Source organism: Uranotaenia lowii, chromosome 3, assembly GCF_029784155.1.
Source record: "Uranotaenia lowii strain MFRU-FL chromosome 3, ASM2978415v1, whole genome shotgun sequence".
Taxonomy (NCBI): domain Eukaryota; kingdom Metazoa; phylum Arthropoda; class Insecta; order Diptera; family Culicidae; genus Uranotaenia; species Uranotaenia lowii.
The window spans coordinates 104,273,209-104,285,884 of NC_073693.1; the positions used below are offsets into that span (position 1 = coordinate 104,273,209).

The window sequence follows — 12,676 nt, forward strand, 5'->3', positions numbered from 1 at the left end:
GAATGCGTGTGTTGAAGAGAAAGCTTTCGACGAATAGCAATAATACACGCATTCGTAGTAAAAGGGCCCTAGGAATTGAACATAGCAAAGAAAAGTAAGTAAATCTTGCTTCCACCATCCGGAGTGCCTCCGTTAAGACAGTTTTGAAAACTGGAATGAATAATTTCCTGAAATTTCTTATGAGAGATTGGTTCGAAATGCTTCAAAATGATTCAAACAGAAATTTTTTAAAAGCAAGCATTAAACGGAGTATTGATACAGACCTTTGTACAAATGTAGTTTTGATGAAGTTCTTCGTGATGGTCCCAAGCACTTCATGAAAGAGGCTTAGTGAGGCTTAAAACATGTTTGGACTTTGTTCTAGCATTATTTAATGGGGCAGAGTTGCCGGAAGTACACATCGCACAATTAATCCAAGTAACTCAAAAGCAATGGAATAGGTAATTGAAATCTGAGCAAGAAGATTGTTCGATGAGAAACTGATATAAACGGCGAATACGAAATTATTGCGACATATTCAACATGGCATAACTTTTTTACCAATGGGTAAAAATCAACCGAATTTTGCACACTTTCTCATTGATGTGTATTGTTTACATGCTGTCAAACTCGAAGTGGTGTTTTTTGATTCAAGGAAAATGAAGGTGAACCAACGCGAGTCGTCGAGAGAACAAATTCTTTTCAAACACCTGGAATTTCCTGACCTGTCGCATCGGCCGTTAGGAAAAATGTTGAACATTCATAATTCAACCATCTCCGGAGTGTCGAAGTGGTTCCAGGAGCAGTTGACGTTGGACCACGGCAAAGTAGCTGGAAAAAAATCGGGACCGGAGAACAAAAAAACGGGGGGAAAGGTGAAGCGGATGATTCGAGCAAATCCCAACTTCTTAAGCGGTGATTTGACTAAATTTGGCAGAATGCAAAGAAGAGAGCTGTACTACATACATACAAGGTAAAGAACTTTCCAAACCGCGATGAGCGGCAACAATCGACGGCTAAAACTCGGGCACGGAAGCTCTACGAGAAGATGCTGACAAAATATGCCTGCTGTGTGGTGGACGACAAAACGTATATAAAAGCCGATTTTAAGCAAACTCCGGGATTGGAGCTTTTCACCGGCAAGAACAAGTTCGATGTGGACAACAAATTTAAGAAGAAGAAAATGTCGAAGTTCGCCTCCAAATATCTCGTTTGGCAGGCCATCTGCTCTTGCGGACTGAGGAGTGAACCTTTCGTGACAAAGGGCACAGTAAATGGCGAGATCTACAAATCTGAGTGCCTCTAGAAGCGCCTTTTGCCGTTCTCGCAGCAGCACGACGAAGCTCCGCTATTTTGGCCAGATTTGTCATCATGCCACTATTCTAAAAGTGTCCTGGGGTCGTTTGAGGCCAATCATGACATGAATCAGCCAAACTGTTTGGAGCTGCGCTCCGTGGAGCATTACCGGGCAATAATGAGTTCCCTCTTCGGAAGAGCAAGAAGACATTCAAAGGCGAGAAGGACATGTTAAGAAAATACCGGATGACACTGTTCAGACTTTGATACGAAAGTGGAAAATGATTTTCATAGAAAATCGGCTATTTCGACGATACAATCGGGCTTAACATGCTAATGTTTCATACAGGGCATTTTTTTGCCAAATTCTACAGTCGCGCAATATCGATGGTAGGTTAGCCATAAAATTATCGGATATTTGTTCTAAAAGTCATGTCGGTGTAGTCAGTGTTAGATGTGTTGCATTGACTCAAGAATGTGGCTTTCACCCGGAAAAATAATTTCAAAAATTTGTTTTTGATAAAAGGAAAGATTTTCTATGATATTTAAATATCAGTACGTGAAAACAATTAATTTTTCGAGCAATAAATCCTTTTCTACGTAGTAAATTGGTTTTACTTCCAGAATTTTTCGTTTTTTCGTTAACAACTTAAAACACACATTCGAATTCCCAGAAACACTTACCCTCATCTTCCAGTTTGGTAGAGAAAACATAAATACTAAACTTCCTACCATCAGTTGAGCTGTTGTTGGGTCGCTGTTTTTTTTCAATTGTTTTCATTTCTATCAGTTACCATATTCAGTGTTGAACGGACGAAGTTAGATGATTGGCTTTCCAGTATTTTCTTTTCCATCGATGCACAAACACTAAAATACTACATAGAGAATGGAACTCGATCGCTGCTGCTGTTGTTGATGTTGTATAAAATTGGGGAAAAACTTCTAGCCCGTTCGCCTAATCTATTTTTCTGGATCGTTTAGGTTGTTTTTCACATGTTTTGACTAAGTTTCACAAATTGACATGCTACCCTTTTTTTTAGTTTAGAGAGGATGGAAGGACTTCTGTTTTGGATAGTGGTGGATGCTGTTGCTAGAGAGTTTAGAAAAGTTTTCTTCGGTTTTGTTTTTTGTACATTGTGGGCAATGGAACGGAAAAGTATGAAGCGGTTCAGTTTGCTTAGGCTCACTGTACAAAAAGTCTGACTAAATATATGTAGTTTGTTTCAGAAGCGTAAAGTGTTGTGGGAATGTTGATAGTAGAAATATTTACATCAGTAGAGGGGTAAAGTTTTCGATGGGAATTGGTACATCACGATTATGTAAGGTGTACAGGAAAAACCGTAGAATAACAGATGGTCAATATACAAGCGCACAGTAAAATTTGTAGAACTTTGAATGTGTTTGCTTAGAATAATTTTTGTACATAATATCACACGTTGAGTGTTGCTTAATTCTAGCAGATAGTTTTGTAATACAATTGAGAAATGGAAAATCATTATACAATCAGTCGTCACAATATTTACAAAAGATTGTTCTGTGAATGTGAGATGAAGTTTATTGAATGGGGTGAAATAGATTGTGAAGTGATGGTACAACACCAAGTGTTGGAAGTGCTTGAAAAAAACTTAAACTTCAGGTGGGATGATTAGAAGAAGAAAAACAAGCTAAACCACAAACGGTTCCACTTACCACTCCCTGGGGCAAACCGACGTCATAGGTTGGTGGAGGCGATGTGGGCTGATAAGGACCTCGGGCGTACCGAAGGATGGCCAATTGCTGAGCTCGCTTGATACCACACTCACCGAGACCTCGCAGCTGAATCCAGTAAGCTCCCACCGGTTGATCGGCCTGGATGACAAAGTCGTAACGTTCACCTGGAGGGAGAAAGATAAACATTGGAAAAAATAAATAACGGTTATCATTGGCCTAAAAAAAATTCTAGAAGAGACAGATTTAGAACATTCCAAATTTGCTGGAAGAATTCACAAGAGCAAATTGAATCATATGCCACCAGAGTTGGAAAGCGTGCCATTTTGTTAACAACCGCAGACTCTCGAGTTCAATTAATAACACCACACGTGATTATTCACCTATCCTATGTTGCGAGTCCATTCTTAGGTTTGGACTACAACAAACTCCCACTGACCGAAGCGAGCCCGACCATTCTCAATCAAATTGATCACGGGTTTTCCGAAATGGAACACCCGGAGCTTTTGTTCTTTCCAATTTGGCCATGTTGTGTTGTGGTGGGTAGCCCAAAGGTGTCAACTGCCACCCCCACAATTTGCAACCCGGGTAGCATACATATTTCGATTTTACCAGAACCTTCAACGGCGGAGACCAGGCAGCCAACATGTTTTCAATTTACCGATGATTTATTGAAATATTGGTAGCCGAATCATAATTCATCAATGGTTCGGCTTGGCTCTCTTGGGTCCAGTTTCAATCAATGGACAGAATAGCGACGAGCACAATGGGTGGTCCCGGGTGCGGGTCACTAGCAACGGAACTCAATCATTTCGGTTTGACGTTTAAAGTGCCTGCTGCCCCTCAGTTATTATCTAAAAGTAATTTAAGGCAGCGCAGTGTGTAAACAAATAATGACCTCATGTGTTTAATTGGGCGTTGCAACATGAATGTGATGAACCCATATTGATCAAACGAATTGTTTTTCATGGAAGGGAAATTTGTTGAGATTTAGGTCCAATAAAAATACCAGTTTCAGATTTTCTCCTGTTTATTAGTCTTAAGTTTATTAAATCTGAACTTTGAATGTTCTTTGTCTCTATAATTTGAAAACAACCACTGTATCACACACAGTATCTACCTTATTTTGTTTTCGAAAAAAACCATAAAATCGTAGGAAAATCCCACACAACTTTATCTACTATTTTCATACGTGTATGATACGAAAACATATAGTAGTAATAAATTATAAAACATATGTCTTTAACTTCGAAGACTTGAAATTTTTGAACCCAAATGGGATCGCATGGTTTATAAAGTGTAACGAAATTATTTATGGACCGGAATCGTCAAAAGTATCTAAATTTGAATATTATAAAAAATATCCTAGTAGGTCTATTGCTTTCTTTTTTTTACAGGAAGGAAGCTTTATATCCTTTCTTTTAAAAGAAAATAAAAGAAATATACTACACATTTCTAATAAAATAGCGGTCCTCGTAAGAAATATAGAGCTGGTTAAAAAAAAAATATTGAAAAAGGATACAGCGAGAAGCATTTCAAAGCAAACTGACATTCTACGGCGAAAAAAGTGGATAAGGTGACTGTACAAAATCTGAAGGCAGGCGTCAAACGAAAGATCCACCAATTCGGACTAGGTCGACCGCAATTTTAACTGAGTATTTTTGCCTTTTTTTTTTTTAATTTAAATTGAGCTTCAAAAAGGAAGATATATTTTTTTAAATAAACGATTTTCACGTAATTTAGTTTGACCATTTTTTGATCCGAACATTTTTTAAGAATTTTTTTCGTCTTTTATACAAATTGAACTTCAAATTGAAAGATACTTACGATGATTTTCTTTAAATATCTTTAAAAACTAATAGGAATAATTGATTTAAACAAATTTAAGAAGTGTTCACGAAAAAAACTTGACACCTGTTTATTATGGTAAAAGTATAGTTTAAAAAAATAAATAAAAAAAAATCAGTTTGAAAAGTGTTCATTTCAACAGATACTTGAGAACTCAGAGCCTTACGCTTTGTCTTCAGAGCGTTGTTGAATTTTTTTAAAAGTGGATTGTTAAAAATTTTACATATTTATTGTGACTTTAGGTGCCATTTTAGACCAAATTTACTCGAGTTTTCTATAGTGTTGGCTTCTGTACCATGTTTCTTAAAGCGTTTATCGATTATAGGCCAGTGCAGTGCCTTTTAAAATGTCGCAGTTGAGATTTCGGCATTTCTCGAGAAAACTTACTTTTTCTTGGTTTAGCCGCATACACGGTATAAGTAATAAAGTAGTAAAGCGATAAGATCACAAATCGGGCAAATGCAATAAGATATTCCTCAGTTAACAAAAATGAGCCAGAAATAATCTTCTTATTTATAAAAATGGAGGCGTTTTCTTTGCAACATCAAGTTATATCAATTTTGCAGTAGGTCTCTTACCTCTCTCTTCTGTTAATTTATTGTGACCAATGTAGAAAATGCAGAACGCCTTAAGCCGAAAATACAATTTCTGTCACACTAAATTTTTTGAATTTTCTTTGAAAGGCATATTGTTTTTTAAAACTCTAGCTCGATTTAGCATTTTTTCAAACTTCTTTTGATGTACTGCGATAAATGTAAGCTTTTGGTGATCTTTTCGAAAATATTTCGCTTTTCTAGAATTTAAGCCGCGAGCAGCAGCCTTTCATTTATCCCGGTTTCCTTATCTATTTTTCACACAAACTTAGGTAGATTTTCAAGAAAATAAACATATCCCATCACTTGAATTATTTTTAACATAGAATCCTTCGAAATTTAAACCCAGTTTTTGTTTTAAAATAACTTTTTGCACATCACTTGCGAAGAATTGATTCACCCAACGATGGGTTAACTCCAAGTTTGCCAGCTTCATTCCAACTTTTTCAAGACTTTAACAAAACAATCCAATAAAATTTTCAAAATTCTAACTGGTATACTTGCTCAATAACATTTAATAAAAATTGTCCCTTTTCTTACGTGACCAGTCCTTAGTTTGAACACTTTATGATCCGAACACCCTTTAGTCAGGAGAATTCCAACTCCATATTAAATTAGTCCGCAGTAAACTTTTTTTTGTATCTTTTTTTTATAGGAATTTAACCCATTAAGGTCATTCTTCAGTAAACCTTGTCATACATATGGCTCCCATAAATTTTTTGAGTCTTTTGAGTCAACAAGCAGCAATGTAAATCATAAGATTATTTGGTAGAATAGTGAATTATTTAGTGCAACGAGTAATAATTTTGCTTGGAAATATGTATAGAAAAAGAAATTTCAAATCAAGGCTCAATGTTTACTTGAAAAAGTTATATTTATTAAAACATTAAAACTCTGATTCCAGAAAAATAGTTCAAAATATCAGTTTTTAATTGCTAGCGTTTGAAATACTCTCGTGAAATGATTTGGCCAACGTTTTTAAAAGAAACAAATGCAAAATGCAAACCAACTTTTTAATAAGCTGCCAGAAGCTTAAAATCAATTTAAAAAAATATTGTATTTTTTTTAACTATTCATCATTTCATGTTATTTGAGGTCTCTAAAATCTAAAATCTGAAAAACTCACCAACAATAATTGAAAATCGAACATTTCTGTACTTCTAAGGAGTGCATTCGAAAAAAAATACAACACTTTGTTTTGTGAATCACTTTTGAACGCATGGGTAAATTGATGAAATTTTCAGAGAAATTATGTAGCAATAAAATGTTCACATTTTCATATGTGATGAAAGAAATTAGAGAAACATGAACCATCAAAGAACGAAAGAACATAAGCCGTAAATATCATGAAAATTTCGAAAAAGATACAACGGCTCACCGACAGGACTTGAACCTGCAATCTCCGCTTCGGTACAACGGCGCGTTAGCCAATTCCACCACGGTGAACGTGATGGAACCGGCGAACACGAGCAATCGAGCTCTGCCGATCAACTGCTGGACCTTCTATCGAAACACCATGTATATCCCGCATGTGATCTTTCCCTCTATTGATCTCTCTTGTTTCTCTAACCCCACCCATCGACTCGGGATTTTAGCCGAGCGAGCACATGGTCGATTGCTTCGGGTTTGCCGCAACTTACGGTCAGATGAAGAAGCAATCAGTGCCGCTCAAGGTTCCGAGCAGACCAGTTACACAGGGAGGTGTTGCTCTGTTGAAATCAATACTGATGTTATGAAATCGCTTGGTACATCTTTGTACCTGAAAATGATCACATTTTCATATGTGATGAAAGAAATTAGAGAAACATGAACCATCAAAGAACGAAAGAACATAAGCCGTAAATATCATGAAAATTTCGAAAAAGATACAACGGCTCACCGACAGGACTTGAACCTGCAATCTCCGCTTCGGTACAACGGCGCGTTAGCCAATTCCACCACGGTGAACGTGATGGAACCGGCGAACACGAGCAATCGAGCTCTGCCGATCAACTGCTGGACCTTCTATCGAAACACCATGTATATCCCGCATGTGATCTTTCCCTCTATTGATCTCTCTTGTTTCTCTAACCCCACCCATCGACTCGGGATTTTAGCCGAGCGAGCACATGGTCGATTGCTTCGGGTTTGCCGCAACTTACGGTCAGATGAAGAAGCAATCAGTGCCGCTCAAGGTTCCGAGCAGACCAGTTACACAGGGAGGTGTTGCTCTGTTGAAATCAATACTGATGTTATGAAATCGCTTGGTACATCTTTGTACCTGAAAATGATCACATTTTCATATGTGATGAAAGAAATTAGAGAAACATGAACCATCAAAGAACGAAAGAACATAAGCCGTAAATATCATGAAAATTTCGAAAAAGATACAACGGCTCACCGACAGGACTTGAACCTGCAATCTCCGCTTCGGTACAACGGCGCGTTAGCCAATTCCACCACGGTGAACGTGATGGAACCGGCGAACACGAGCAATCGAGCTCTGCCGATCAACTGCTGGACCTTCTATCGAAACACCATGTATATCCCGCATGTGATCTTTCCCTCTATTGATCTCTCTTGTTTCTCTAACCCCACCCATCGACTCGGGATTTTAGCCGAGCGAGCAATCGACCATGTGCTCGCTCGGCTAAAATCCCGAGTCGATGGGTGGGGTTAGAGAAACAAGAGAGATCAATAGAGGGAAAGATCACATGCGGGATATACATGGTGTTTCGATAGAAGGTCCAGCAGTTGATCGGCAGAGCTCGATTGCTCGTGTTCGCCGGTTCCATCACGTTCACCGTGGTGGAATTGGCTAACGCGCCGTTGTACCGAAGCGGAGATTGCAGGTTCAAGTCCTGTCGGTGAGCCGTTGTATCTTTTTCGAAATTTTCATGATATTTACGGCTTATGTTCTTTCGTTCTTTGATGGTTCATGTTTCTCTAATTTCTTTCATCACATATGAAAATGTGATCATTTTCAGGTACAAAGATGTACCAAGCGATTTCATAACATCAGTATTGAATAAAATGTTTACATTTGCAAAATTTTGTGACAATCTGTCAAGTGGTTTTTGAAATAGGGTCCGATGAGTATGTTCCTAGACCACAATTTTTGGCAGGATCGTGAAAAACTCAGGAAAATTCTTTTGAGAGACCCCAAAACAGTTGGAAATAAGCTATTCGACCAAAGTTCATGTTATAAATTGTTCTTAGAGTCATAGAGAATCTAATGGTGAGCTAAAATTTGAAGTGAGGATGACTGATTCCATGAAAGTAAAGAATATGATTAACCAGGTTAAATCAAGCGTAATCCGAACATTGATTGTATAAGTGGTAGAAAAAGTCAATTCTTCTTTCTGGCTTGTTCAACAAACTAAAAACATGCCAAAATTCATGTTGACTGATTTAAAAAGTTGTCTATCGGTTAAATAAACAATTTAGGGGGGGGGGGGGGGTCAAACCGTGCGCTAAAAAGTTAGACAGCTAACGGGGTTAAATTTTGAAAAAAAAATTGAAATAGATTGCAACACCATTTTTAGCGAGCATCGGCAGATCTCCAACAAAAACAATTTCATCGACAAGTCTTCCTTGGATTGTCAGGGGAAGATAAAGGAGAAAAAGTTGAAAAAATTGATAACTAGTTTTTAATAAGGCTGACAATCCGTGGAAGCTGTAAATCCGTAAGTGGTGAAAAATGATTGTCTCATTAAAAAGCCAAATATTCAAGAAAAATACCTCCAATCTCGACCGTTTTCCTTCCATAGTACTTTTATAGGTCTCACAAAGATGATATCTTTATTTTGATTGGATTTGGTATCGTGTCATTATGAGACAACTGTGGTGGAGTGATAATAAGTTAACGACGTTTTTTGCTGAAAGAGAACAATCTGCTTAAATTGTCATAACCTCGATCAAATACATAATTTTGAGTCAATTTGAAGGGAGAGCTCCAAGAAATAGAGAACATTATCCAAAAAATCCTAGATTTTGGAAAGGGAAGGTTCATAATGAAAAGTATAAATGGCGCACGTGTCGCCGAAGAATAAATGTCGATACATTTCTTAATTAGACTGTATCTCAAAAACCACTTGAAATATCGTCACCAAATTTTGCGCATATAAACATTACATTGCTAGGTAGTTTCATAAATTTCCATTCATGCATTCAAAAGTTATTTACAAAAAAAAAACTGCTGCATTTTGTTCCAAATACACTCCTTACCCTTTTGGCTCTGAGGGCCTCATAAGATTTTGAATTTTCAAACCTTATCAGGTGCTTTCTAATTCCCAGACACAATTAAAACTAGTTTCGTTAAATGAAGTCTGAATGAATCGCGGGGGGATTGTTCATGACTCTGGTAATTACCAAAGAGTGTTACAAGAGATAGAAAAATTTATGAATTTGAAATGTTCTATAGAAAGTTTACAGCAGTTTAATGTTACATTTTTTTTTAAAACAGGGCTATATATTGTGTTCTAGTTAATATAGAAACCTGATTGCACATTTGAATTGAAAAACATATAGAAATATGAACAGGGTGTATGTTGAAAAACGAAAGAAAAAGTGTTTTAGTCACTCAAACTAAGTGCATTGAATTTGGGACACACTTTAAAGTTTATATTTAATACTAGCTGACCCGGTGTGCTTTGCTACACCTTCCAAAAATTATTGAAATTTGTGGTCCCTGTTTTTTTAACTTTTCATTTATTTGCACAAATTCTAAATTGAATTCCAATATCATTAAAAGGTTTTTTTAAATTGTTTTTTATTTTGAAATCTTAATTTTTTTTAATCCATGTTTTTGTTCTTTTTATGACTTTGCCATGTTTATGCTTATGCCATTTTTTTTAATATATGGAATCTTTGCTGTCCCTCTATTTGTAGAGAGGGTCTCAAACTATCCTAGAAAAATTTTCTATAACAAAATAACATCATTGGACTCTCATTTTACCTATTCGTTCTCGAATTATTATACAAATTGTGAGAGTGACCCCCTTCATCATTCCTTTAACCCTAATAGAAGGAATGGAGTCTTATAACATCAGAAAAACACTTCTTATATACCGATACGATTCCATATCATATATGGCGTCATTCTCGATAAGCTCTCGAGCTATTCGAAAAATTGGTGATCCTCTCCCCACTTTATATCTCCCCTCTGGCAGGAGAAGGGGGTCTCAAACCATCGAAGCAACATTACCCGTACACAAATATGCTTCCATGCAAATTTGGTTCCATTTTCTCGATTAGTTATCAAAATTTAAAAAAAAAATGTATGAGTGACCCTCTTCCCATAATATCGTTCCACTGAATGAAGAGAGAGGTGCTACACCACCGAAAAAACATTTCTTGTACTCGAAAACCCACCCATGCCAAATTTGGTTTCGTTTGATATATTAGCTGTCGAATTGTGCCATAAAATTTGTATCGGAGCCCCTTTTGCTGCCTATCATCCCCTACCTGGAAGAAGGGGATCAAGATCTGAAAATTTCGTGTATTCAAATACATTCCCATGCCCAATTCTGATCAATTTGCTCGATTGTTAGATTGTTCTCTTGTCATATTTGTTTCCGTTTGTTACAAACCAAATTTTGTTTTATTTGCTGGGTAAGTTCCCGAGTGATGTAAGAATTGTATGGAAGTACCCTCCTCCCTTAAGATCTTACAACTTGAAGAACGGAGGGTTCTCAAAATATCATAGAAACATTTCTCGTAATCAAACACCTTTCCACGCCAAATTTGGTTCCATTTGCTTGATTAGCTATCCGATTATGCTGAAAATTGTAAAGAAGCCCCCCCTCCCTCCCACTTTCTATTTCCTCACTGGAAGGAGGAAAGGGTAGCAAATATTCAAAGAACTATTTATTGTACCCAAATAAACTTCCAAGCCAAATTTGATCAAATAGTTTTTAAGTTATGCAATTAAAAAGGTATGAAAGCCCCCTCCTTGCTTCCTGTATCTTCACTGGAAGGAGGTAGGGGTCTGAAATAATCATAGAACCATTCTTCGTATTCCACTACCCTCCCATGCCAAATTTGGTTCCAATATCTTGATTGGTTTTCGAGTTATATGGAAAATTGTAAGGTAGAAATAATCATAGAACCATTCTTCGTATTCCACTACCCTCCCATGCCAAACTTGGTTCCAATATCTTGATTGGTTTTCGAGTTATATGGAAAATTGTAAGGTAGACCCCCTCCCCCTTCCTATCACCTCACTGAGAGGAGGGAGGGGTAATAAATATTCATAGAAATATTCCTCGTTCCCAAATACCACCCCATGCCCAATTTGATACCATTTGCTTGATTGGTTCTCGAGTTATGCAAAAAATTGTCTTTTGTTTGGAAGGCCCCTCCCGCTCTTCATGAGAGAGGGAGGGGTCTCAAATCATAATAGGAACCTTCCCCGGCCTCCAATACCCCCACCTGCCAAGTTTCACGTAAATCGGTTCAGTAGTTTTCGAGTCTATAGGGAACAGACAGACAGACAGACAGACAGACAGACAGACAGAAATTCATTTTTATATATATAGATTGAGGATGAAAAACATAGGTTAATCACATCACACACACAATTTATCTTCAAAATTCTCCAGGATAATTCGTTGAAATACTATGAAAAAATAGTCACAGAAAAAATTAGAAAAACTTTAATCTAGAATTAATGTATGTATACAGAAAAGGAAATTAAGTTTATCTTTTAAATATTTTAAATGAAAAGTGGATAAATTGTTGGAAATCAAATGTTCAACATTGAATTTTGAATGTTGTCACTAAAATAATGATTTGTAAATCTTGTATTAGTCCTTTTATTACCGGAATTTGAAAATCTAGATGGTAAAATTAAATTTTTGCCATCAAAAAGAAATTCAATAATATGATTAAAAATGTCGAAGATAATTTAAAGTTCTGAGGACTTTTTTTTTATGGTTTTTGAAACTTCACGTTTAGTCATTTATAAGCTAGCTCAGATTTCCATTTTCATAACATAATTCAAAGTTTAAAAAATAAGATATTCAAAATACAGAACCACGACTTTAAATGTAAATAAGATACATAATGGAAATTAAGTCTTAAGTAGATAATTTTATAATTTTTTGTGAAAACCAACGTAAAATTCAAAAAAATCAAACTCAGAATTCAATATAAATCTGAAACATGTTTTCAAAATCCTTGCGAACTATAACCAAGAGTCTGGATAGTAAAATACTGAATCAATATCCAGAGCTCTAAAAGTTGTCAGATAGGTATTTCGTAAGTTATAATTT

The 12,676-nt window shown here is 36.4% G+C and overlaps 1 protein-coding gene across 4 annotated transcripts in view; it reads right to left on the reverse strand.

Annotated features, from left to right (window-relative positions):
• LOC129751329 (uncharacterized) overlaps window positions 1-12,676 on the reverse strand; it is a 491,494-nt gene that overhangs the window by 35,735 nt on the left and 443,083 nt on the right. For all 4 annotated transcript variants that reach the window (XM_055746773.1, XM_055746774.1, XM_055746775.1 and 1 more), the window contains exon 6: window positions 2,965-3,149. In XM_055746773.1, coding sequence (XP_055602748.1) covers window positions 2,965-3,149 — 185 coding nt within the window. The remainder of the gene's footprint in view (window positions 1-2,964; window positions 3,150-12,676) is intronic.